The sequence below is a fragment of the Herpailurus yagouaroundi genome, unplaced genomic scaffold, assembly GCF_014898765.1.
Source record: "Herpailurus yagouaroundi ecotype Mexico unplaced genomic scaffold, PumYag 199, whole genome shotgun sequence".
Lineage (NCBI taxonomy): Eukaryota > Metazoa > Chordata > Mammalia > Carnivora > Felidae > Herpailurus > Herpailurus yagouaroundi.
This window is the reverse complement of record NW_024412430.1, coordinates 7,866,094-7,893,973: the sequence shown is the minus strand read 5'-3', so window position 1 is coordinate 7,893,973 and position 27,880 is coordinate 7,866,094. Positions and strand designations below refer to the sequence as shown.

At 39.1% G+C, this 27,880-nt stretch overlaps 1 protein-coding gene across 1 annotated transcript; it reads right to left on the bottom strand.

The window, feature by feature from the left end:
• Positions 1–14,351: 14,351 nt before the first annotated feature.
• Positions 14,352–15,466, bottom strand: LOC121013560 (ATP synthase F(0) complex subunit C2, mitochondrial-like). The gene has a single exon (XM_040449266.1). It carries the CDS (start codon positions 15,021–15,023, stop codon positions 14,469–14,471), a length of 555 nt encoding a protein of 184 aa, XP_040305200.1. The 5' UTR covers positions 15,024–15,466; the 3' UTR covers positions 14,352–14,468.
• Positions 15,467–27,880: the final 12,414 nt, after the last annotated feature.

The window sequence follows — 27,880 nt, the reverse complement described above, 5'->3', positions numbered from 1 at the left end:
TTTCTTTTCCAAGATGTGCTAGGTCCCCCTTTCTTGGTGCTTCCTTAAAAATCCACAAATACCTTTCTTTTAAAAAAATTTTTTTTATTGTGTATTTATTCTTGAGACAGAGACAGAGAATGAACAGGGGAGGGGCAGAGAGAGAGGGGGACACAGAATCAGAAGCAGGCTCCAGACTCTGAGCTGTCAGCACAGAGCCCGACGCGAGGCTCGAACCCACGACCTGTGAGATCATGACCTGAGCCGAAGTCGGACGCCCAACTGACTGAGCCACCCAGGCACCCCGACAAATACCTTTCTTAACACACTTCCATTACTGCACTCAAATTATGTGTCCTTATGCCTATACCCTGCCTCATTCCTCTTTATAATCCCAGAAGCTAGCACTTTGCTTCATCAATTGCTGTTGGAAAAATGAGGAGTTATTATTCACTAAAACTGCAAATTAAACTTAAAAAATTTTTTTTAATGTTTTTTTATTTATTTTTGAAGGAGAGAGAGAGAGAGACAGAGAATGAGCGGGGGAGGAGCAGGAGAGGGAGACACAGAATCTGAAGCAGGCTCCAGGTTCTGAGCTGTCAGCACAGAGCCCGACATGGGGCTCGAACTCACAGACCATGAGATCATGACCTGAGCCAAAGTCAGACGCTCTACCGACTGAGCTACCCAGGCGCCCCTGCAAATTAAACTTTTGAGCAAATTAGACTTTTGAGCCATAGCAAGGAGCCAATATACAAGCTTCTCACTGCAACTCTGCTGGCCTCACACCATGAATAGTAAAGTAGGCTTTTTTTTAAACCTACCTTTTCTCTCTCCTATTTCTCTTGTTTGTTTGTTTGTTTGCTTGGGGAAGGGTATTTTTCTTTTCTTCCATAAGTTAGTCATTTTTGTTCCTCAGAGCTTGCTTGCCTTGGAAGAAGGCAAAAGCAGAACAAGGATTTTTCATCGCTCAAACATTTTTGTTGTCTTTGTATATCTATGCAAATGATAGAGAAAGATACTTTAACATCGATTATGGGCTCAGAAATTTAAAATATTTTTAATGTTTATTTATTTCTGAGACAGAGAGAGAGAGAGCACAAGTGGGGCTGGGACAGAGAGAGGGGGACAGAGGATCCAACGCAGGCTCTGCACTGACATCACAGACCCCAGCCCGGGGCTCGAACCCGTGAACTGCGAGATCGTCACCTGAGCCGAAGTTGGACGCTCAACCAACTGAGCCACCCAGGGGCCCCATTCTCAGGAATTTTAAAGTGGATTTCTAAGGACTAATATTAATATCATGTCTGCATGCTAGAATATAAATTGAGTGAATTATTAACACAGGGATGAACAATTCAGATATAGCATTTGGTCCAATTAATAGTGACCAAAATGAGCTGTCAAATCACCCCATGATCTGGAGGTGAGGTTGAAGGTTTTAATTCAAGTGTGGCTATGTGGATATACAAACTTACCCTACACTATCAACTTTACATAAGTATTACTCACCCACTATCTCTGTGGCAGGCAGAATAAGGCATCCCAAACATGTTCTCCCACTGGATGTCTTAAACCCCCAAAACCTGTGAATAAGTTAAGGTTACATGGCAAAAGGGGACTGAAATTGCAGATAGAATTAAAGTTGCTAATCAGCTGATCGTAAATTAAGGGGATTCTTCTGGATTAGGGAGGTGGGTTTCATGTAATCACAAAGGTCCTTAAAAGTGGAAGAGGGAGACAGAAGACAGGAAGAGGGATGTGACAAGGAAGAGGCGTCGGAAAGATACTATGTTGCTGGCTTCAAAGCTGGAGGGAGAGGTCCACAATCCAAGGCATAGGAGCAGCTCTAGAAGCTGCCAAAGGTAGGACACAGAGTGTCCCCGAAAGCTTCTAGAAAGGATGCCGGTCTACTGACACCTTGATTTGAGCCAGTGAGACCTGTGTGCCTGACCTCCTAATTCTCCCATCAGGTATCTCTGTGGTGAGTTCTTTGTCACACAACATGGGACTGTCTCAGAGTGTGAAGAAGTTTCAGAAGTGAGCTCTGGCTGCAAAGTCTTTGTTTCCTCTTCCAGGAGACCAAACAGCAACACGACACTCGAAGAAATATAGAATTCTATAAATGACCTACAACTGCTGTTTCTGGCTTTTAAAAATACAAGTGCATGATTAAAACAGTAGCTTTCTGCAAACAAGAAAAAAAAAGTTGGAATAAAGTCATGGCAGTCGCATGAAGCGTAACTCTTTAGCACTAGGGTAAGAATCTTGGAGGCTGAGAAAGTACTAGAATGTGCATGTTTTAGTTTGCCTCAAGAGTCTTGCTGCAAACAGTTTTGAACCATTTCTCTTCTCAACTGAGAATGAAAATAGCAGAGGAAGAAGAGAAGAACGCGTAACGGGGTCAAGGCCACCCATTTCTTATTGTGCTGCTGTTGGGAACAGAGGAGCAGCTGAGAGCACTGGTCTCCTGCCTCCCACATGCTCGGGCGCAGGTGGTGAGTCACCATCTGCCCCAATGGTAATCAACGCCAGCCTCAAACTAAATGGCAACGCAACGGCCAGTTGTGGCCAGTTCTGGACTTAATTAATATGCTCACATATCAGCCTCAGAAAGGTAACCTTTCGGCTTCAAAAGTCTAATCTGAGTAGCTTAAAAACAGAGCTTGAACAGAAGGTAACCTTAAACACAAACCCCCACTAGGGTCTGCACACAGGCATTTTTGTTTTGGCGATCTTTCCTGCTCTTTTGAGGATTACGGGGATTTTGCAGATCATGCTTTATTTAGTATTTCTCCGTAACTCCCTGTAAATGAGGAGAATGATAAATTTAGTGATAGAGAGGGCTCAAATACTGGAAGACGGAAAGGATCAAGGTCTTAAAGAAAGAGCAGTTAAGTGCCCTTGCATGGGCATATCTCCCACTGAATTCCGTATCACGGGCACCACTGATTTTTACATTTTTCATATTATAATATCTGATTTTCATAATATTTCTATTAGCACTTTGAACTTACTTAAAAACATCAGCAGGAAACTAGAAATAGAGCTATCAATTTCCTAAGGAGCAGGTCAGCTACAGTGCCTAAGCAGTCATAGAATTAAAACTCACATTTCCAAGTTCCCTTAAAGGAACAATTAAAACTCACTTCTACTTGTTTGACATGTTTCATACCTTGAAGACTTCAGAGATCAGTGTGAATTGATGTGAACGTTTATTTCTCCCCACTAGAATATAATCTCCACGAAGGAAGAGATTTTGCCTGCTTGAGTCACTGCTGTATCCTTAGTACTCAGCATCCCACTGAATGTCGAAGAGCTCAGTAAATTAAAAAGAGTCTGGAACAGTTAGAAACCATTAAGAGTATGAAAAAAAAAATAGCTGCACTTAAGCTTAATGCAGATGTTTATCCCTGAGTACTTCTTACCTGGTTGAAATTAAAATCTAGGCTTAGTGCTTGACATGTAGATTTACGTGGTTGTTATTTTTTTAATGTTTATTTAGTTTTTTGTTTTGTTTTGTTTTTTTTTTTTTTTTGAGAGAGAGAGAGAGAGAGAGAGGCATAGTGTGAGCAGGGGAGGGGCAGAGAGAGAGGGAGACACAGAATTTGAAGCAGGCTCCAGGCTCTGAGCTGTCAGTACAGAGCCTGATGTGGGGCTCGAACTCACAAAGCATGAGATCATGACGTGGCACTCAACTGACTGAGCCACTCAGGCACCCCTATGTGGTTGTTATTAAATTAGTCCACCTGGAGTGCACTCCTGCTTTTCACAGAAAGAGGATGCCTTTCAATTATATCAACTTACCTGCCATATGCTCAGCACTTTTTAAGCCTATATATGTAGGGCAGGAGTGAAGATGTGAATAAGTGGTGTTTTTGTACGTGTGCATGCATATGTGTGGTGTGTATGTGTATGTATTTGTCTAAATATGCATAGTGTCGTCTACATTTTTGGTCAGTAGGGGGAGCTGTCACCTGTCCCTGCAGCGTGACTTTGTAAGTTCATTTCGTGCAAGGACCTGTACCTCAGTGGTAACTTCTACCAAAATAAAAACTAGGTTTTGATTGGGAAATATGCCAATCGGCCAATCAGACAAATTGAGATGCATGAATGAGTAACGTAAGACACTTTATAGCACACATTACAATTTTGTAACAGCGAGTCAGTTATAATACTAAGTAATAAGTTGGAATAATGGTAAATCATTAGCATTTATGGACCACAGCATTACTATGGTACATATATACTATGGTATATAATATGGTATACCATAAACACATATGGTATAATATGTTTATCATTATTTATCTCTTCTTTTCTCATAAACTCCATGTGCTTGGTTATTTGTCTGTATTTATGTTGTATGTGGTACATATCCTTATCATCTGCAGAAATTTGGAGAAACATAGAAAAATTAAAAAGTACAAAGAGAAAAGTCCATATGACATAAAACCAACTTTTCAAAACGTAGCACCCCATTTTCAGTATTTCTCTCAAAAATGTTTATCATCTACTATGTATAGGCTCTTATCAGACATTATCTTATTTAATTCCTAAGAATCATGTTCACCCTCAGTTCTATTAACCACATATTCCGGTGAAGGAATCACTACTCAGAGAAGGTAGGAGACTTCTTAAGACTCGCATGACCAAGAAGTGGTTAATCTGACATTTCAGCCTTAATCTCTCAACTGCCGTTCCCATGTAATTATTAATTATCTTCTCCTGAATTACTCCCTTATTCAGCTTTTCTCCCTGTCTCTAGCATGTCAAGTATATGAGATTATTCTCTCTTCACCTAGAAGTTTCCTCTTCCTCGTTCCCATGCTCTGCACTTGAGAACAAAATCTTGCTTAATTTCGCCACATGCTGAAGGCACTGATGTCACTCAACCTGTGATCTTTATGTTAAGAAGTCTAAGGAGAGCCTGCTGTTCTGCCCTGCTCTGGCTGGCCTGGCCTACGGCAGAATGTTCTGGGAACCTGGAGTGGTCAGTGGTCTTGTCACCCAACTAGAACACTGGGAAACTGACAGAGGCTGAGACTCATCAAGAAGCTGAGTAGGGAACAATAAGCCGAATCTGTCTACAATGTGGCTTTATTAATGGCACTGATTCTGCATTTACTGCAACATCTAACACAAAATGCCTTATGATTGCATTTGGAGGTATAAGGAAAGATTCTCTAGATCCAAATCTCTTATTAATCAAGATTCCCATCAGTATATGCTACTACAAAAGCTAAGGTGGGTCCTCTATATCAATACTGTTATCAAAATGGAAGTTGAATGATTAAGTAATTTCATTTAATTTTTGGAAACTGCACATGAAATTCATTTTATAAGAAACATGAACCAGAAGCATAAGCTCTGTTTAAATGAAGTTATGATTCATATGTTTTTTTTGTTTTGTGTATTTAGATAGTTATTTGACAAAGACTCATTATTTGATAATGAACTTGCCCTAAAGATTCTATTATCTATACTGGCAACTTTTACACTTTGATTCTGCTTTTTATAGGTGGATTCTTGTCTTCATTTAAACATGTTACGTCCAAATTTTTACCATGTTGATTTTGTTCAAGAACTCTTGTTTAATCTGACCCCTGTTGTGTCCAACAGGTTGAATGACTAGCTCCTTAAAAATGGTTAAATATCATTACATTAATTCTATTATTTATTTAAAACTGCACAAACATCTCTAACCACCCTTCCCTCTGGCCCTCCCCATGACTGGATTGTTAGTCTTTCCTTTAAAGGACTGGAACTGTGGGGCACCTGGGTCATTCATTAGGTTAAGAGAGTGACTCCTAGTTTGGGCTCAGGTCATGATCTCAAGGTTCGTGAGTTCGAGCTGCTCGGCGAGTTTTTTGCTAAAGGTGAGGAGCCTGTTTGGGATTACCTCTCTCTCCCTCTCTCTCTGCGCCTCCCCTGCTTGCACGTGAGCTCTCTCTCTCAAGATAAATAAATAAACTTAAAAATAAATAAGTAAAGGGCTGCAGTGTAATACAGAGTGGGCAGGAATGTGACACTGGGAATTGGAAGCATGAGTATCTAATCTGACATATTGTGTCAATAATGCTTTGAGATCTTGGGTGAGGCTTGAATTCAGATTAGATCATTCCTAAAGTCCCACGAGGCAGTGCAGCACACTGTTTAAGATCACGTTGCTCAGAGGCGGCTGGTTTAAGTTCAAATCCCAGCTCCTACACTTAGCTGTGTAACCTTGGGCACATTGCTTACAGCTTCTGTTTCCTCATCTATCAAATGGGAATAAAAATAGCACCTAATTCACAAGCACCTAATTCATACAAATTAAATGAATTTGTATGAGTGAAACACCTAAAACCGTACCTGGCTCAAAATAAGAACTATATTTGTCCTTGTCATTTTTATCTAATTTGAGTAAAATGTTTAGAAACTTGTAAGATTCTGAGGAGCTCAGATATTCTTTGAGCACTATTACATGTTGGGTGTTATACCAGATTCAAGGGCTATATCCATGAACAAAACAAAGATTCCTGCCTCATGTTTTTACTTATACCAATATGTTATAAATATAGTCTCCTTCAAATTCCAGCTTATGAAAAAAATTATTAGCTAGTTCAAGGTCTTTGATTTTTAATCTTAGCTACTAATTATAGTGTCTAATTACAGAAATTGGTTACATCTCTTAACCCAACGCTCTTTTTTTTTTTAAATTTTTTTTTCAACATTTATTTATTTTTTGGGACAGAGAGAGACAGAGCATGAATGGGGGAGGGGCAGAGAGAGAGGGAGACACAGAATCGGAAACAGGCTCCAGGCTCTGAGCCATCAGCCCAGAGGCCGACGTGGGGCTCGAACTCACGGACCGCGAGATCGTGACCTGGCTGAAGTCCGACGCTTAACCGACTGCACCACCCAGGCGCCCCTACCTCACTTCATACCATTTTGAAGTCCAATGCAGTGTCTGAGACACATCAAAGGCTTAGTTAATGAATGTTTCCTATGTTGTAAAAAATTGCTTATGTCTCACGATGTCTTCTATTCCTTACATTTTTTTTTTGAAATTTATATTCTGCCACCACTTCGACAATTCTGTGATTCACCTTTGAATACAGTCCTAAAATTCTACTGAAACATACACCTGGTTTTATTTTTATTTTTTTATATATTTTTTATCTTAGACCCAACAACATTGCTAAATACATTTACAAATCATAATAGGTGGCATAGTTAAGGGGGGGGGGTGAATTTTAGTGTGCACTGTCATGTCAACTGCATTTCATAATGTTTTATCTCTTCCTCTGCAATTTATATGCCTTTCATTTATTTACTTGGGACCTCTGACAATGTTGAATAACGGTGGTGATAATGGACACCTTTGTTCCACATCTTGTTCATTTCAGGGAAAACTTTCCATATTTTGCTATTATGTCTGGTTGCTGTAGTGTTTCCTTACATAAACTTTATTAAAGTAAATAACCTCTCTTCTACTTCTACTTTGTTGAGAGGTTTTCTGTGTCGTGGGTATATGTAAAGTTTATAAAATTACATCTGCATCTATTTGTGATAATTTTTCTCTCCCATTTTGTTAATTTAGTGAATTAGAGTGTTATGTTGGATTCCCGGAATAACCCCAAATTTGTTATGATAGATATTATCTTTTTTTTTTATCTCTGCATTCAATTTGCCTGCATTTTGTTTGTGATTTTTGCATACATATTCAGAAAAGAGATGGGCCTATATTCATTTCCTGTAGTCTTTATTCTTGGGTTTTAATATCAAAATTAGAATAACCTCATAAAATAAGTTGGGACATATATCCTCTTTTTCCAAGCCATGCAAGAGTTTTGATAAATTGTTGCTCACTATATTCTCAAATATTGCAGCACCCCCTCTCTCTTCTCTGGAACTCTTATTTCACATATGTTAGACCTCTTCACCATGTCACTAATGTATGTTTTCACAATTTTTTTCCCATCCATTTTACCCCCTTGGGATATTTTTGTTTGGCCTGTCTCCCAGTTCCTGTCTCTTTTCTTCATTTGTAAAAATCTGTTATTAAAGTACTATTGATTTCTTAATCTTAGCTATTTTTTTTTGTTCTAAGATATTCACTTGACATTTTTTCTGGTTTCTAGTATTCTATTGAAAATCTCTGCCATCTAATTTCTTAGACTATTATTCTCACCTATTTTAAATTTCAACATCCAAAACTTCTGTGTCTCTCTGTCTAGCTTTTTTCTTTTGGTTTTTAGTTACTTGGTCTTATACCCTAGCATATCTGGTTATTAAAAGCTGGAAATTTAGTATGATACATTTAGGTGACAATTTAAGTCTCTTGATGATATTGCCTCCATGGTGGATTTATTTGGCCATTGGCAGGCTATTAGGGTAGGAGATGACTACCTCATTCCAACCAAAGATTGACATGATATAAAGCTTCACTTTGGCCTCCATGATCTCTTTCCAGTTCACCTCTATTCCTCAGAAATTGCTCTTGGAAATAAGAATTCAAGCTAACAGGCAAGGAAGTTTACCAGAGTTCTCTTTCCTAAGAGTCCCCAAACTGTATCTCATCACTCCTCTCCTTCAGCCCCATAAGACAAACAGGTAAAATATCTCCTTGGTATCTTGACCTCTCCATTGCTGCTTGTGAATTTGCAAAGAGGAACTGAATATATCTGTTCTCTCTTCTCTCCAAGGTCTTGGCCCTCGTTTTTTTGCTATTTATCTGGTTCCTTCAAAGACTCTCCTATTTCTCAGAAGTTGTCCATACTCCTCTATTCCACCTTAATGTCACTGTAATTCCCAGGATGTGGATGCCCTTCTTCAGCTCACTTCAGGGTGTTTAGGTAATCCACCCATTGTGGAGTGCCCTTTTCCAAAACACTAGTCTAAACTTGCAATTGATAATTTATATCTGTGAGCCTTTCACCATTAAGAATCTAGAAGATGATTCACAAGAAACATGACACGAGGGAGAGAGTAAAGGAACAGGGTTTTTTTTTTTTTTTATTTTGAAACTTTTGCTTTAATTTGAATGTATGAATGAAAATTCCTATTACTATATTTCTAAAAATAAGATAATTAGCACTTATTTTTGTTCCACTGTCCACATATAAGACAGTGAAAGCACTGTTAAGATAGCTTAAAATGCTTAAATCTTATAAACACTTCACTTTTTTTTTTTTAATTTTTTTTTCAACGTTTATTTATTTTTGGGACAGAGAGAGACAGAGCATGAACGGGCGAGGGGCAGAGAGAGAGGGAGACACAGAATCGGAAACAGGCTCCAGGCTCTGAGCCATCAGCCCAGAGCCCGACGCGGGGCTCGAACTCACGGACCGCGAGATCGTGACCTGGCTCAAGTCGGACGCTTAACCGACTGCGCCACCCAGGCGCCCCAACACTTCACTTTTATAAATATTTTTTCTTTTACTGATGTGTCTCCAAATCTCTGTCCAGAGAAGTAGAATTACTACTTATTGCTACGAATCAACTATGTGTTGTACAATGAGCTTTTTTCACTTACCATCCTACTATAAACATTTTTATTTATTGATACATGCTTCACAAATTTTAATTCAAAATATTTCTATTGTAAATAAGGTATATGTATACAAACATACATATTTACACTTTTTTACTTTTTTTCTTTGAATATATTCTAAAGTTTGAGAAGCAAATAATAATAATAATTATAGCTAAATAAAGAGTCTTTGAAGTATTAAAAACCTGTGCCCCATTCCTAGCTCTACAACATTCAATCAGTTTGACTTCAGGCAAATGATTATTCCTTACAGGGTACATTTTCCACATTTGTAAATTGGTGAAAGCAATACCTACTGACTGCTGAGGGTCAGTATGAGGATTAAATGGGCTAATGGAAAATTAAACATATATATATATATATATATATATATATATATATATATATATATGCATCGTTTTGGTGGTTATGGGCATGTTTATGTCATAGATTGTGGTGATACTTGCACAAATATATACTTATACCCAAACGTCGTGGGCATTAACTATATACCATTTTTTGTATGTCAATCATACCTCAATAAAGTAGTTAAAAATTTTTTTAAATAAAATCTATTTGTGACCAAACATTTATTAAGCCATTCATTAAAAAGTAGCTATTATTATCATTATCAATAATAAATAGATTATGTTCATTTTTTTGGAAAACAGATTATGTTTTGTTGACTAATGTCAGTATAACACCTCTTTGTATGTGATTTATTCTTATTCTTATCACCCTTAGATTATATCAATTATTGCCATCTTTAGATTTTATCAATACAACAACAAAAGCTGTTATTCGAATACTCCCTGTAATGATAAGGAAATTGAAAACATTCTTTATTGTGCTAGAATTAGTAGAAAGAATAGGCTATTTGTATGTTATTTATCTTGCTTTGGGGTGTGTTTTATCAAACTTGTTCTACAAGTTAATACAAATATTTGCACGTTGTGTAATAAAAATACCTTTTCCACAGTTGCAGTCTTTTCTTTCTATCCAATGAGCCACCTGAAAAAACTCAGCTTTCTGTTGATGCCAAATCCATTCACCCAGGGTACTCCCAGTTCTTGCACTTCAAAAGAGACAAGTGCACTCAGGTGGAAAACATTCATGGGAAGGTATCTGGAAGTGATCAAGGTCTAACTTCAAACCAACCCTAAATGAGAGATGTGGTAACAAATCCCACACAGTAATGAAGACAAAAATACATACTCCTGCAATGAACACTTCCTGACTATGTCTCAAGACTTCAATGTCTCAGATGAAAGATGCTCATAGCCATTGAGCAGGGACAGATGAAAGCAATTCTACCAGAACAGTGCATAGAAAAAAATGCTGTTGCCTTTAACCTTTTGCGTTATTTCAAACATGCCTGAAAGCACATTTAGTTAGTGAGTGGCATGGGTTATGTTGACTTCACTCTGTTTGTTGGAAACACCTCAGGCTTTCGGATCTCCATCATCCAGGTGGAAATACAAAAAGTGTGAGGCATGACCCAAGCTAAACTCAATCTGTGCCTATAGAACTTTCAGCTTTTTTTTTCCCCTGTTGTTAAAGATCTCAGAATTATAAAATACACTAGCTACTTCACGCTACCAATAATGTTCTTGAGATACAACTTTCCCCTCTGTTATTCTCCAAGAGGCATTCATTCTGAGAATCAAAGAGCCTGATTTTTTGAGTAGTGCAAATATAAGCTAAATTGCTTAAATCAGTACTGTTTTGTGAAAAGATTTTTATCTGGGGAGGAGAGTGGATTAAAGGGATAAGTCATGACTCGGGGCCCAGACATACCCTCTGTTCCCTGACTCTGATTTTGACCTGGCATTAACGAGGCTAATTGGCAATATCTGAATAGTGAGAATATTGACAGGTAAATCATAAACAGCTAAAAATAGTGCTCTCTCTGGTATATCCCTAGAAATCAAACTTGAAATAGATGATGTTGAATGACACAGAAGCCTTTCTACTGTCTTCTCGAGGCCACTCTACATTCTCTGCACCCTCTTTCTTTGTCATAAGCTGTAAGGACCAAGATAATGTTACTCCCATCTCAAGGACCTGCCAGTGTAAGGTGCCAGAGACACTCTTCAATCATGAAAGAAAGTTAAGCGAAGTAACAAATGCCAAGAGAGGCCCATTTTCAGATCTCTTGTCAAGTGAGAAAATTACCTCTCTATTGCTCAGCTCTTGTTAGGCAAATTTTATCTTCCTTGTACGTGGAAGTGTTCCTCACTGAAACTCATCTCCTGATCCCAGCCTATTATTTTGACAATTTTCATTAATGATTAACCATGTGAATCCATCACCATTTGGTGTTGTCTTATCAGCTTGGTATAGTGCAATGATGTCTGGTCAACTATATTTTTATAGAAAATTAAAATCTTGTTAAAAGTCAGAAAAGCTGGTAAAGTTGATCACTCTTTTACCCATTTCAGCCTTTTATTACTTTTAGAAAAGTCATTTCTTACGGACAGAAAGAGAGATTCTTTAATCTTTACTGAATTTTCTCCAAAAGAAGACTTCCATTCACAACACATAACCAAACATTTCAAACCCTGTTTGCCTACTGGGGCACCTGGGTGGCTCAGTTGGTTAAGCATCTGACTCTTCATTTCAGCTCAGGTTCATGATTTCATGGTTTGTGGATTTGTGCCCCGTATCAGGCTCCAGGCTAATAGTGTGGAGCCTGCTTAGGACTCTCTCTCTCTCTCTCTCTCTCTCTCTCTCTGTCCCTCTCACTTCTCTGCCCCTCCCTCACTGGCACGTCCACTCTCTCCAAATAAATAAACTTAAAAACAAAATCTTCCTTGCCTCCCATTCAATTGCTACCGAGAACTATACATCACGGTACAGCAAATTAGTCCCAATCTTCTCCCTCAGCTTCTAAAACCTTCAATCTCTTCTTTCAGCCCAGCACAAACTCTTGCCTCTCTTGTGCCCACCCTTTTATCCTTCCTTTTCAACAAATAACTCCTGGCCCTGAGCAGTGAAAAGTAGTTGAGGTAGGTTTCAGCTTACTATTCTTACCGCTTCATTTCTCATTCATAACTCCAGGCTGCACAACCAAGCCCCACATTATGGAGACAAAGAAAAAGTACCCCTGGCATGTGAGAAATGTAAGAGATGCTGAATATTCACCTGTCATTTTTTTTTTCCCTGTAGCATCGCAAAGGGTAAGTTTTTCAAAAGACTAATATGTTTAAAAGTAATTATTAAAGAAATATAAACAAGGAGAGAGGTATTTTATTATCACTGTGTAACACAACTATTGTCCACATTCTTCTATAAAAGATGTCTTTAAGTCTTGTCTCTTACGTTGCCTTGGGTGTTGAAAATTCTCAGGTTTGTAATAGTCCTATAAATTTAAAGTAGCACTCTTCTTTGGCTTAAAAAGGAAAGTATTTGGCAATTTAGCAATTCTCTCTGTTAATACTGTTAATCTAGGTTTAGCTGTAGCTAACCGTCCATTGAATGAATAGGAAAAAGTGGCTTTCTTAGTCATAAGCCAGACTTCATACATCTTGACTAAAACCAAAGCATCCAAAACTCAAAGCAAAATTATAAGTGATTTCTCTGACTGCACATTTCCAGATTATGAGGTTTGACTCTCCTGTAGGCGAGGATGTCTGTCTCCCATTAAGCAATTTCAAACTATGTGCAATTTATGTTTAAACTAAAATCTGTAGTTATTAGAAATAGTTTTATAGCCTTACTTGTCCTGGGAATATCTAACATGAATTGTTTCTAATATTAGAGAGGGTTAGGCCCTTTCTACTTCTAAATATTTGAAAACACATCTAAAGTTAATATATTTAAAAAATACTAACATTTTTTTTAATATAAGGAGATTAGGAGTTCACAGTTCTATAATCTATATCCTGTTCAATTACAAAATACACTTGAACATATTTTTGATGTGTCAGAAAAGGCAATAGGACTACTTATTTTAATAAAAAGACCTGAATGTCTCTTCACTCAGTGTTTTTTATTCTTCTCTGTGAGAAAACAGCCGCTCAGATCTTCTGTGAAAACATCTACCGGCCATCAGTTAAAAACCATGTTACCCAGATTCTTATGGATCCTGAAGGAACAGTGGGGAAAAAATGATTAGGGGTAAGATAAAAACTGTTCTTGGGAGAACTACCTCTTCCATTGCATTTAAAATGAATGGCTGCTTCTAAACTGGATAGACATATTTCTAGTCCCATAACATTATCCTTGTTCATGTGATGTTGTGACTTTGAGTTATAGCACTCCTATGTCAACAACAACAGGATTCTAGAAAATAGTTCCACAGAACCCCCCTCCATTGGAAGACTTGGTTCTGAAGAGCTTATCTTCCCTGGGGCATCTGTAAAGATAAGCTGGGTTATGTTAGCGGAAACAAACTCCCAATCTCAAGATTTAGCACGTACAACTTTACTTCCTCTCTTGCCCACACAAAGCCATCTATGGGTCTGATAGTTGCCTAGGGCAGTTACCTTCCAATTACTTGAGGATAGGTTCTTTAAATTTTTTTTTTTTTTTTTTTTTTTTTGTAGTTCTACCATTTGGAACTGCAGTCATACAGCAGAGGGAGAAAAAGCTTGAAGAACCCCATACTGACTCTCACCCCCAATGCTTCATCCCAGAGGTGACACACCATTTTTGCTCATAACCCACTGGCCCAAAGGAGTCTAAATGGAGACTGGGATATGGAGGAAAGCATATGCAATATTTGACAAAGTCTATGGTCTGTGCCTCAGTACACATGCCACTTTGGAGCCTCCCTCCACAGTGAAAGGTCCAGATGTTCCCCAGCTCTCTTTTTGTCCTGACACAGCCACCCTGGAAACCAAGGATTTTCAATGGTGAGGCTGTAAAATAGAAAAAGCCTGGATATCTGAGGGATCAGTGGATGAACACTGCTCTAGAGAGCTATCAAATTATATATTACTTGGATGGCCAAGAAATCAACTATTATATATTAAGCTCCTAAGTTTCCTGGGGTCATTTCCCCCCTTATTAATACAGTGTTTATTTGTCTTCCTTCTTCAAACCCTGAGCCAACCACTTTCCCCAGGCTGCCTGGGAACATACGGGGCAGACGAGACATTGGAGAAAGACCCAGAGAGGTGGAGATGACTCTGTCAATGACAAAAAGGATGAGAAAGACCACCATCGGGCAAAAGAGCCCCATTGTCTCCAAGGGGGCAAAACCCAGAATGGCATAGGAGAAGAGCTTTAGCTTCAGAGAGGGGATCCTGGCATAACCAATGATGAGGCTCCCCCAAATAGTCCCAATTCTAGCCCCAGAGCCAGCCACCCCTACCCTGGAAGCCCCAGCCCCAGTGAACTTGGCTGCTGTGTCCATGTCGTTTAAAATGGTGCTGGTTGAGAAGCTATGGCTGGGAATAAGCGAGGTCAGGAGATTTGGGTCTGCCAGGCTGATGAGGCTCTCATCGGTCAGTGTCTCTGGTGATTTTAGCACGGTGCTCCTGACGAAGAAGGGGGTGGAGACAAACTTTGCACAGGTATACATTTTCAGTGCAGAGAAGACAGTGAAGGGTTCAGGGGTTATTTTGTTACAAACTACAATATAGCCTGTCTTACCCCGAATAATTCAATTAGGTTGCAGGTGTCTTCTGTCTTCCTTGGCCAATCCAGATCACCAAATTTGCTACAAATTCTCCCATTTCTATCTTCGAATCACCCCCTCAGTTTTATCAGAAACTACTTCTACAGCCTTGGCCCTGTACGGATTCTCAGCTTTGTCCTGGCACTTCTGGGTTCAATGGTCTCTGATGTTTTGATTTATACGTAGGAATGTGTTTCTTGCCTTGTTTTGTTTTGTATGCTCAAATGAAGCAAGAAAACATTTTAACCTATCATTCTATATGCAACTCTAAATAAAAATATAGCGGTGTGATTAGATCTCATTAGAACTGTTCATGCTAGATAAATATGACAACCTGGGAAGGTTTATGCCTGATTAATTTAGACTGTTTAATTTCTCTAGAATTATTGCTGTTCATGAGTTGAGAGCTCATGAATGGAAATTTTTAGGAAGGTAATATATTTGAATCGGTGGCTTTGTAGGTGTGTTAAAATAGCAGAGATCCCTTTTTTATAATAAGCATTAAATTTAGGATTCATGTACATTTTGGATTAGTTTCATTGTAGTAAGCAATTAATCATGGCTTACCCTGTCCATATTCTTCATTGCTTTTAATAGCTTTAGTCACACCGGGTGGATGAGATTGCATTTCATCAGGAACATTTCCAGCAAGAGAGTGTCAGGGACAATCACTACCTATGTCATGGCTCTAAAGACTATATTTTTAGGTAATCTTGGGCATCTGGAGAGATTCACTGGATTTCTTGGAGTCGCCAAGATTCTACCAGCAGATTAATTTTTTGTTATGTGTAAAGAAAACCAAATGCTTAAGTTTGGAACTTTTCCAGAAATAGCCAGTCTGATTTTAACTTTATTTTGAATATTTGCATTAAATTTAATAAACAGGTATCAAGGGCCTATTTTGTTCAAATCATTACGTCAAGCTCTTTGGGGGATGGGATGGGTAAGGTAATAAGTTAGGCCTTTCCTTTCATGTATTCACATTTTTTTAATCTATTTTCTTTTTTCTTTCTTTTTTGTTCTTATTTGTTTTGTTTTGTTTTCCATTTTTATCATGTTATCTGTTAACTATATTTAAACACAGAGTTATGAGAGCACATTCTTTAGAGCCATTAAGTAAGATAGTAGAAAACATGTCATAAGGAAGGTAAATGTTAAGGTACCATAATCCTTATTCAGTTGAATACACAGGTTTTACAATCTGGGTAGTCACTGGGACACCATATAATGAAATAATATTTCCTTTCCCACATTTTCACAATGAGTCAGTCATGTCATACAACCTTGCGCTTAATCTCCGGTTGCAGGTCAGGGCGGGGGTGCTTTTTCTTTCTTACTCTGGACACTGCTTCAGCTTTAGAGCAGCACCTTTGTATGATGACTGGGTCAGGACAGCCTGGGGGGTAGAGGGTGAGACAGTCTAAAACATATCCTGGTTAATTCCTCATTTGAATCGTCCCACTTGTTGGTTTTCTGAGATAGGTGAGTAGGAAAATATTTTTCCAGAACGTACTCAACCAAATAATGTGAGACTCAAGGTCCTGCTAACATCAGAGTGCATTTTCTTTTTTTTTCTTTTTTTTTTTTCTTTTTTTTTAACATTTATTTATTTTTGAGACAGAGAGAGACAGAGCATGAACGGGGGAGGGTCAGAGAGAGGGAGACACAGAATCCGAAACAGGCTCCAGGCTCTGAGCCATCAGCACAGAGTCCAAGGCGGGGCTCGAACTCACGGACCGTGAGATCATGACCTGAGCCGAAGTCGGCTGCTTAACCGACTGAGCCACCCAGGCGCCCCCAGCGTGCATTTTCTAACACTTCCCCATATTAAATCAAAATTACACACCAGATTTTCACTTTCATGTAACTGAACCCAGAGATAATGTTTGTGAGGTATAACTTATTCCAATTCATCACTGTATATTTATTTCATACTCTGATAAAATTACTGGATTTTTCTCACACCAATATATGCATCAACAATATTTTTACATGTATTATAAGATTCCATGTCCTTAATATTCCTTTATTATCCCTAACTTTTTCTTCAAGTACTTATTTATTTCACCCGGAGTTATGCATTAAAAAAAATAATAAACTCTGACAAGATCTCATGAAATGACAGGTGGGGCAGAAATATAATAATTAAGGTCAAATAAACAGCTATCTTTGGCACAAAGTTATTCTTTTCAATTGCTGAAACAACTTGAGTTGTTTTGTAAATATACCAAATAGAAATACCTTTCTTTAGTGAGAAGAACATTAAGCTTCATTGGGCTATGCTTTTGTATGAATAGCATATCAGCCAGGAAGCCAGCAGAATAAAGGATAACATACTCAAAATGGAGAGTTGTTTTTTTTTTTAATTTTTTTTAACGTTTATTTATTTTTGAGACAGAGAGAGACAGAACATGAATAGGGGAGGGTCAGAGAGAGAGGGAGACACAGAATCTGAAACAGGCTCCAGGCTCTGAGCTGTCAGCACAGAGCACGACGCGGGGCTCGAACTCACAGACCGTGAGATCATGAGCTGAGCCGAAGTCGGACGCTTGACCGACTGAGCCACCCAGGCACCCCTCAAACTGGAGAGTTAATGCGATTTTAATAGGGAAGCTTTGGGTTTTTTTTTTAAAGGTATAAAAAAAGTCATGATCAGCTCAGGTCATGATCTCACGGTTCCTGGTTCGTGGATTTAAGCCCCGTGTCGGGCTCTGTGCTGACAGCTCGGAGCCTGGAACCTGCTTCGGATACTGTGTCTCTGTCTCTCTCTGCCCCTCCCTCACTTGTGTGCTCTTTCTCTTTCAAAAATAAGTAAACATTAAAAAAAAAAATAAAAGGTATAAGAGGTGAGGCTTTAGGAAGACAGTGAGGGATAGTGGTGCTTCCTGGGACTGTTAACAAACAAGGAGCTATTTTTCCCCCTGGGTCAGAGGGACAAGGGAGAGAATAGTTATGAGAACCCAGACAGAACAGCTGTATGGAGAAGACATTCAACAATGACTTCCAAATCTCCTGATAGCGTTTTCCTTTGACCTAACTCTACAGGAGGCTACAGGGAAAGGGAGCCAGTGAGGAAGCCTCTGTGTACCAATTTCCCAGAACACAGAGCAGGATGAAAAAAGATGGAACGCCAATCTGGGGAAGGAGGCAAAAGATATATCTAGCACAACTAGTTTTCAAAAATAAGTTTAAATGGCAGCCTTGCTTTTCGGGTAAGCTGGACTCCATCTGTCCCTCTTGTCATCAAGTTTTTTATTTTGTCCCTAGGAAAAAAGAAACACATTTTCATAGTTGGCAGGAGGCCCTTAAGGAGTAAAACAAATCAGGGAAGGGGTGAAATAGTGTTTATCTCCTATAGGGCTTGCTGGATTCGTCTTGAGATACCATGGAGAAGTCAGTGAGATAGATGAGAAACCATGGGAATGCTAAGACTTCGTAGAGCCCAGGTGACAAAATGAAGAGTGGAGATAGGTTATTCTCCCCATCTTTGCATGGAATCCAAGAGGGTTCTGGCAATCCCAAGATTGGAAGATTTTTGAAACATCTGGAAACAATACTCTGGGCACTACTATTGAACTCATAGAAAAGTGACAACGTGGGTGGGCGACGGGTATTGGGGAGGGCACCTGTTGGGATGAGCATTGGGTGTTGTATGGACACCAATTTGACAATAAATTTCGTATTTAAAAAAAATTTTTAAATAAAAAAATAAATAATAATACTAAAAAAAAAAAGGAAAGTGAGGGTGATAAACTCTATCTCGTATTTGTTGGGAGGATTAAATGAGAACCCCCCCCCAAAAGAAAAAAAAAGAAAAGAAAAGTGACAACGGTGTGGCTTCTCCAGATGGCTTCATGGGCAGTGAAATAAACCACTAATGAGGACTGGTGGGAAAAAAAAGACCAGTGCAAACGTGCTGGTGTGCTTGTAATGGTTAACAACCAGCTCTCCAGGGGTGAGAAAAATGCAAGGCTCGCAGTATTTGCCCCCCATAGCCAATGTCAAGCCACCATCATAAATTCACCGAACACGGATTTGAGAAGAGATATGCACAGTTGACTCTTGTGAGCTCGTGGGAACACACCCTGGCACAACACTGGTCAAAGACCCCATATCCCGATTGTAGCTGAAAACTGACTTAAGATGCATGTGAGGCACGTTAGATGGCCTGAAACTTTCACGGTCATTATATTCCACCAACCAAGTGGATGGACTGTTGTCATCGTGATTTAGGATTAGGAAGACAGTATTTCCTACCTTTAGGAATAGTGGGATGTTTCTAGTATTCTTTTCCCTATGGTCTGAGGTCAGTGAAATCTGAGATGCCTGGGCCTGTCATAATTAAAACAATTCCTGAAGGCATACTGAAGACCTTTGTGTGTGGAATAAGCAGGAGTACAAGTAGGGTGGAGCGATACCATGTCTAACACGAGGTCATGTGGGTCCTATTCATGCATTTCCTTTGCTGCTGTGCAACTATCAGTGTTTCTTCCAGTTTGACAGGGTTATTTCCCTCTCAAGCCTGCTTTAGTGATTCTCTCTTCCTGACTTAACATCATTGTTTCCTTGGCTGAGGATTTTCCCAAGGTACCATGTGAGTGCTTACGTCTGCTTTGACTCAGCAGTGACTTCTGAATTTGCATGGGTGAAGCAACATGATTTACTCGAGTCTCATCTTCTATTTCCTGGCCCTGCCATTCCCCACTTCGTACTGACTCTCTCCTGCCTTTGAACTCCCTCCAATGATCTCCAGGTGCAGCCACACCTTCCTGTTTCTGGCCCCTGGCAGGTTCTTGGAAGTTGCTGGTAGTCAGGCTCACGGTGGGTAAACTATGACACATTCTACTGAGAAACTAGATTGCTGCCCAATACTAAAACAGGATTATCTATTTAAAAAGTTCATTGTAGGCAAAATGTGTCTTCTGCACCATTTGGTGTCCACCTTCAGTGCCATTTTACCCTTCCTTGTCTCTTACATGTTCTGAAATCTAGCAAGCAATTTTATTCAGCAAGTAGGTGTCTCTTGAAACCTAAACTGACCTAAAGCCATCAAGAAGACTAAGAAAATCAACTCCTAGTGGCTTTCTACTAGTAGGATATTGAGGGTTGAAAGATAGTTTGAAACAGGGTGGTCTCCATTGTTCTCTGGAAATCATATCACAAATTTTAAGTCAGCACCTCTCTGGTTGAGAAGCCAGCCTTGTAGTAAAATATTATTCATATTTGATGTTTAAACTGCTGGTTAAATGTATAACCTTCTAGCCTGAAGAACTGGAAAGTTAATTCATTCATTTAACCAACAAATGTTTACTCAGTGTGGGTACTTTGGGAATGAAAATATGAACCAGATATGGATTCTTCCTTTAAGGACCTACACTCTACTAGGAAAGATAAAGCAGGTACACAAATAACAATGCTAGAAAGTGAGAGGTAGGAACGGATAAGGACTATAAGGAAAGTAAAAGAAGGGAGAAAATGTGCTTTCAGAGGAGTAGATTATGAGGAAGAGACATTTGGAGGATGAGGGCTATGGATGTGGGCCGTTTGGGGATGAGGCATTGAGTGGGTAGAAAGGAAATGTTGAGTCACTTAAGAGAACAGCAAACAAGTTGTTTGCACCAGAATATAGGGTTCAGTAAAAGCATAAGGGAAACTAAAATTAGAAAGGCAAAGTGGGGGCGCCTGGGTGGCTCAGTTGGTTGAGTGACTGACTTTGGCTCAGGTCATGATCCCACAGGTCGTGAGTTCGAGCCCCGTGTCGGGCTCTGTGCTGACAGCTCAGAGCCTGGAGCCCACTTCGGATTTTGTCTCCCTCTCTCTCTGCCCCTCCCCCACTCATGCTCTGTCTCTCTCTGTCTCAGAAATAAACATTAAAAAAATAAAATAAAATAAAGAAAGGCAAAGTGGATTGAGGTGGTGGCAGGTGCTGAATGCCTGATTAAGGTGCGAAATTATGAAAGATATTTGATCAGGAACCCAAATTCCAGAGTTATTAATCAGGATATTTAATCTGGTGGCAAGTCATAACATGTATGGAAGGTGGGGTAGGTTATATTATACATGGAAAAACCTTTTGGGATGCTATTGTAACTATAACAAGGCAAAAAAGTGTTAAGATTCAAAACTACGGTAAGCCCAGCAAGATAGAGAAAGGGATCAGATAATAATAGTAGCTAACATTTATTGATCATTTACTATATACTCAGCAGCGTACAAAGAATTTTGCACGGATTATCTAATTGTAACATCACAACAAGCTTTTGAGATAAAGCGGAAGAAACAAAGCTTTCCACTGTGTAGAGAGTCAGCAAGCAAAGGCTGACTTTCATACCTGCGTGAGACAAGGGGCTCCTTCTCTCCTCTAAGAGCTCTCAGATTGGTTGGAATTTCAAAGGAAAAGAAAGAAAGAACTCTGAGGTAATTCAGAAGCTCAATGATTAATAAAAGACAAAATCTGTGGACATCATTTCACACAGTAGATACAGTTATGATTTTAATACCTTTTTTTAAAATTAAGGTTTCTGAGATTTGGAGTTAACACAAAATGATGGTCTCCTTAGTAAAATGATTGAATACATTGGAGAGTCTTGACCACATTCACACTGAATGTCAGGAAAGATAGAGAAAGAATCTGCAACCAACGATGAAGAACAGGACACGTGTTAATTTTTTCTGGGGAAACTGCCTCAGTCCAACCAGTCAGATAACAAGGTTCTTTGCTCACTGGATTATCCATAATTCATATACTTCTTTATAAGTGATCATGTCAACAGAGGCAATTTGTACCCAAAATCTGAGTAAGGAATGTTTAGTTCCATGAGCTTGATTTCTGTCTACATAAGGCTCTTTGCCCAGTCTAATTGTGAGTTATAATTCCCTTTTAATACAGACTAATTATATATAACATATTATATTATATATAATATATGTAATATTATATAACACATCTCAAAGAAAGTTATGTACATATGTATGTGTGTATATATGTGTGTGTATACACACACACACACACAATTTGTAAACAATATTATCAGGCTTAGTAGGTTAAATAACTTACTCAAAGTTACACCATAAAATTCAAGATTTTAAGATCATTAGTTATTTACTTTTTTTTAATTTTATTTTTTGGAGAAAGCGAGCACAAGAGGAGAAAAGGATCAGAAGGAGAGAGAGAGAGAGAGAGAGAGAGAGAGAGAGAGAATCTTAAGCCCTGTGCTGACCATGGAGACTGATGTGGTGCTCAATCCCATGACCCTGGGATCATGACCTGAGCTGAAATCAAGAGTCAATAGATACATGACCTGAGCTGAAATCAACAAACTGAGTCACCCAGGGACCCCTCGTTATTTGCTTTTTAATTTACTTATGTCTATCACACCAATGAAAATATGATGTTGATGAAGACAGGTAAGTGGATTTTTGTTCACGCGTATATCTTCAGTACCCTAATTACTGCCTGGCTGATTGCTATTGGTTGCCTAGATGAGAAGGTAGGTGGATGTCTGTCCTCTGAGTAACTATTCCCAGCCACTGGACTCTGTGGTTTCGCCCATGGACAACCAGAGATATTGAGGGATGAAGAATAAGGGAGAGGTGCTGCAGGTCAGAGAAAATGAGGATGACGGTAGGTATGAGTGAGAGTAGGTTTAAATGAGATAGTATTAGTATACTAATTTGTGTTTTTACAAAATATTTCCACCATCAGTCCATAGCTTGTCCAATTATGTGAGAGTTATGCAATTTTTGTTCCATCTTCCATCACGAACTAATGCCCTGTATGTTATTCAGTTTTAAGAATTTTGTTTAATCCATTATTTCCTATATGTGTTCACTGGAGGTTGGCTGAGTTGAGAAGTTAATATCTTTGTCGTAACTTGGCTCCCTGGGAGGAAAATTGTCCCTATATTTGTATTAAAATATGGAATTCTGCTATTTTAATTAATAGATTTAGAAGTCAATTAACACTGGGTATGAATAAAACATTTGTTAAACTAACATCAAAATAACTATTCATATAGAACATACTGTAAAATGTATTTAGATGTTTATTTTAGCTTTGGAAATACATTCAAGATTATTCTAGCATAGGTTGAGTTATTATAAAATATTTTCCATTAGATGGCTATAAACAATGGGTCTAAATGGATTCATCCTGGCGATAAGCTGTAATTTTCTTATACCGCTTACAAAGTCCTATGCAAAAAGTTTAATTTCTATGATTAAAAATTATGCCAAGTGATTTCACATTCATTGTTCTGTTTGACAGAATCAAAAATATAAATGCCCAATTCTGTACACATTTACTCAAAGTATTCCTAATTTGAAAAAGAACAGCATTATAATATTACATTTACTATTTTGTTCCCTTTTCTGAAAAAGGAACTCAACTTCTATATCTTACTCTCAAAAGTTTGAGAGCCGAATTACCTCTTTAAATGTATAATAAGATACTTAAAATGTAATTTAACTTTGGAGTTACACATCCATAGTAAATCTTTATCGTAGGGAATGAAAATATACAATTATAACCTCAAGTAAAGTTAAAAATTGTGCCAGCAAGAGAGCTATGATTAGAAATGGCTAAAGTAAGATCAACTTTGCATTGTCAATATTGTGTTATATAGTAGAATGCCTTTTCAGTGACACACACTAATTAGAGTTGGAAACAAAAACATCGAATTCGATTTAACCTAGTAGACTGTAATTTGAGTCTTACAATGAGTCCTTTATGGAAGCAAAGAAGTTCTGTCTTGTGTGATTATTTAGTGTATTCTCCGATCTGTAGATAATAATGCCTCAAATATGGCTATACATTTCCCTCATCCTACACCATTGCTGCATCAACCCATCCATCGTTATCTCCGGGTGAAGAAATATAAGATCCATTTAACTGAATCTCCCAAGATCCAGATATATGTGTTTATGCCTCCATTATAGAAAAGCAAGCCTTAGTAAATGTCTCAGAGCCCACACCGACAAAGTATGAGTCACACCTTCAGGTTCCATTAGAACCTCTATTATGTCCTTTCTGGAAACCAGAATGTCTAACGGAGCAAAAGCCAAAGTTTTAGGGGCAGGAAGCACACATTGTAGAAATGGCAGTCAGGGCCCCAGGCCAAAGCAGACACCATGGATGCTCTGTACACATGCACTCAGATTTATCTTCCACTCCACGCACAGTTGCCCACATTGTGCTCTCACTTCACGACCCTGCACGCACGTGTTTGGCAGCATGAGTCTGCTAGGGCTGCGCTAACAAAACACCACAGACCAGGTGGCTTAAACAACGGAAATGTATTTTCTCAAGGTTCTGGAGGCTGAAGTCCAAGATCAAGGTGCCAGCAGGTTTGGCTTCTTGTGAGTTCCTTTCTCCTTGGCTGGTAGATGGTCACTTTCTTGCTGTGTCTGTTCACATGGCTGTCCCGCTGTCCATGTGCAGTCTGTGTACTAATCTCTTCTTATAAGGACACCAGTCATATTGAACTAGGGATTAAATCATTTTACCTTAATTAACCTCTTCAGAGGCCCTATCTCCAAATACAGTCATATCTTGAGGTCTTGAGGGTTAAGACTTCAACATGTGAGTTTTGGAGGACATAATTCAGCCCATAACAGCTTTCTTCAGCTGTCACAGCTACTTTTCCTATACAAATAAGAATTAAATATGCCTGGGATTTACATTCTTCCAGCCATAGCTCTGAACGAGTGAGTGATGGGTGCAGAGATGAAAACAGTCTAGTTTCGCCTTTATACTCAGAGCCCAGAACTCCATGACTGGAATGAGCACAAGTTGTCTGCAGAGCTTGATAATGGCTCTTGATTGGTCTTCCTCCCTTCCTCCCTTACCCATTTCCTTACTCTCCCACTGTATTTTCTTGTGAATATATGCTAATAAACCACTTAGGCACAAATCTCATCACAAGAATTACCTTTATTTGTCTTGGGGACATCATTAGGGGTTGAAGTGTATCTCCCCCAAAAATATGATGAAATCCTAATGCGTAAATGTGAACTTACTTGGAAGTAGGGTCTTTGTAGACATGCTCAAGTTAAGATGAGGCCATACTGTCCAACCCTGGCCCTAAACCCAATACGATCGGCATCCTTATAAGAAGAGGGAAACATGGAACGCAGATATAGAGACAGAGACACACAGGGAGAATCTCATGTAACTGCAGAGACAAACGTAGAGAGAACCATGTGAAGAGAGTGGAGTGATGTGTCCATAAGGCAGGGAATATCAAAGATTGCCAGAAAATCACCAGAAGCCAGGAAACAGGCACGGGACAAATTCCCTCTGAGCGCCCAGAAGGAGCCCATCCTAACGCTTTGATTTTCGAATTCTGGCCTCTGCTAGTGTGAGACAAAAAAACTTCTGTTTTGTTTTGTTTTGTTTTTCTTTTTCTTCTTTTTCTTTAATGCCACTAATTTTTGAAATTTTGGTATGGCAGCTCTAGGAAACTAATTCAGAAACCCAGCTGAAAATAGATAATTTCAGAAGTGGTCTTAAAAAGTACAAGGGAGAAAAACTTCCCTTCTTCCCTTCTAGATTCTTTGGCTGGTCTAACAATTAAATTAACATAAAACAGATTAACAGGAGGGGGAGAAAAAACCCTTTAATAGGTATGGAAACCCCAAAGACATCAGGCTGTCAGGCAGTCAAGCCACTGAGGCTTATTTGTCTTCCTGAGCCAAGGAGAAGGGACGGGGCTTTGGGATTCAAAGGGAAGGAAGACGGTTCACAGGAAGATGGGAAGAACAAGTATTTGGTAAACAAGTATTTGCCATGCCATCAAGCAGATAAGTCTTTCTGATAAAACGTTATCTCTGGTAATAGTTCTCTTTCTGGTATAGGGTGTCTAAATTCTTTTAGGCAGTTAAGGAAGAGGTAAAAGCAAAGAAACAACCTTAAGTCTTTTAGGCCTTGATTGCCTTCAGCTCAAGATAATCCACACCCTGAAGTGGCATGTTTTGGGGTCCCGTATCCTGTCCCCTCTCAGAAGCATACCCTTAGGATGTGATTCTGGAACTGGATTACTTGCCAGCTGGATGGTACCAGGGATCCCGCTGTTGTAGATGAATAACTTAAAGAACCTCCCGCTCACCCTGACGTTACAATTGGTAGAACGTTCACCAGTGCCAAGGTGGGATAGGATACAGGTGGCAGGAGCCACCCTGATACTGAGCATTTCAGAGGTATGGGGGGGGGGGGGTGGTCAGCAATGAAAAGGACTGTGCTGGCTGTTGCTAAGTGCCACTGTTATTTTGAAGAAGAAAACTGGCACGCTCAGATGGGTTGATCGCAAACCAGGGGCACCGGGTGCAAGTTAGCCTCCAGGAAAGCATTTCAAGAAATCCGCAATTTCTGTCACCAGAGGGCAGATGGAGCTGGCGCTTGGATGATGCACAGGACAGGGAAAACCCACTCTTCCTCCCGGGTGTCTCTCTTTCCTTCTCACATGACCCCTGTACCCACAATGCTCTGACACCAGATGTGTGAGACGTGTGGGGTTTTTCCACACAAACGAATTCCCTTTGATGCTAACTGGATGAAGTGCAATTTAACTCAATTCTGATGCCATCTACCTGGAGATAGCACCAGATCCCACACACTAAATGCTTAGCCCCCCAACACTTTCTCCGCCTCCTTCAGGTGCCAATTAATTGCACGTAGTAGGTCCCCAGGTTGTCCACAACTTCTGTCCACTTTGGCTACAAATCAGAGGTTCCCAGAGCCTCCTCCCCCTTGGACTTTATTATTTGTTAGATTAGTCCACAGAGTTCAGAGAAATACATGGTCACGTTTAATAGTTTATTAGACAATAAAAGATTTAGTAAAGGACACAGACGAATGTTCAGATGGAAGAGACGTGTGGGCAAGGTATGTGGGGAGGTACCTTCTCTGGTATACCACTCTCCCAGCACCTCTGTGTGTTCACGGACAGGCAAGCTCCCTGAACTCCATCCTGGTGGGATTTTTATGGAGGCTTTATCACATCAGAATGATCTATCATTAACTCCATTTCCAGCCCCTCTGCCCTCTCTGGAGAATGGGGAATAAGGCTGAAAACTCCAAGCTTCTAATCATGGCTGGGTCTTTCTGGTGACCAACCCTATCTAGCAGCTCACCAGGAGTCACCTCATCAGAAGGAAGATACTGCTGTCACCTAGTAAATTCCAAGGGATTTAGGAGCCCCCGTCAGGAACCGGTTTCAAAGAACAAAGGTTACAACAAACAATGCTCCTAGTGCTCTTATCACTTAGGAAATCAAAGTTTTAGGAGCTCTGTGTCAGGACCCCGGGGCAGAAACCAATTTATGTATATATAATATTATTAAATTGTAATTCATTAAAGAACGTTAAAATTATTTTATATATAAATACATAAAAATATATATTTATTTTTATTTATATATTTACATTTCTGTGTAAATATATACTTATATATTTATATTATATAACTATATGTAATATAGTTATATATTTACTATAGCAATATGTAAATAATAATGAAATATATACATATATTAACATACAAAATTATTTGTATATAAATACATAAAATCCATTTTTTATTTTCTATTTTCTATTATTTATATTATTTAACATGCACTTTATTGTAAAAATAGGAGTATAATGCACACTGAATTCACAACCTTGGCAAGTCTTTATGCTAAAATCAAAACCCTGATAGGAAAGAAGCATGGCTTAAGGCATTGAATGGAGACATATGGATGGATGTACTCAAGAACGGGGACCCC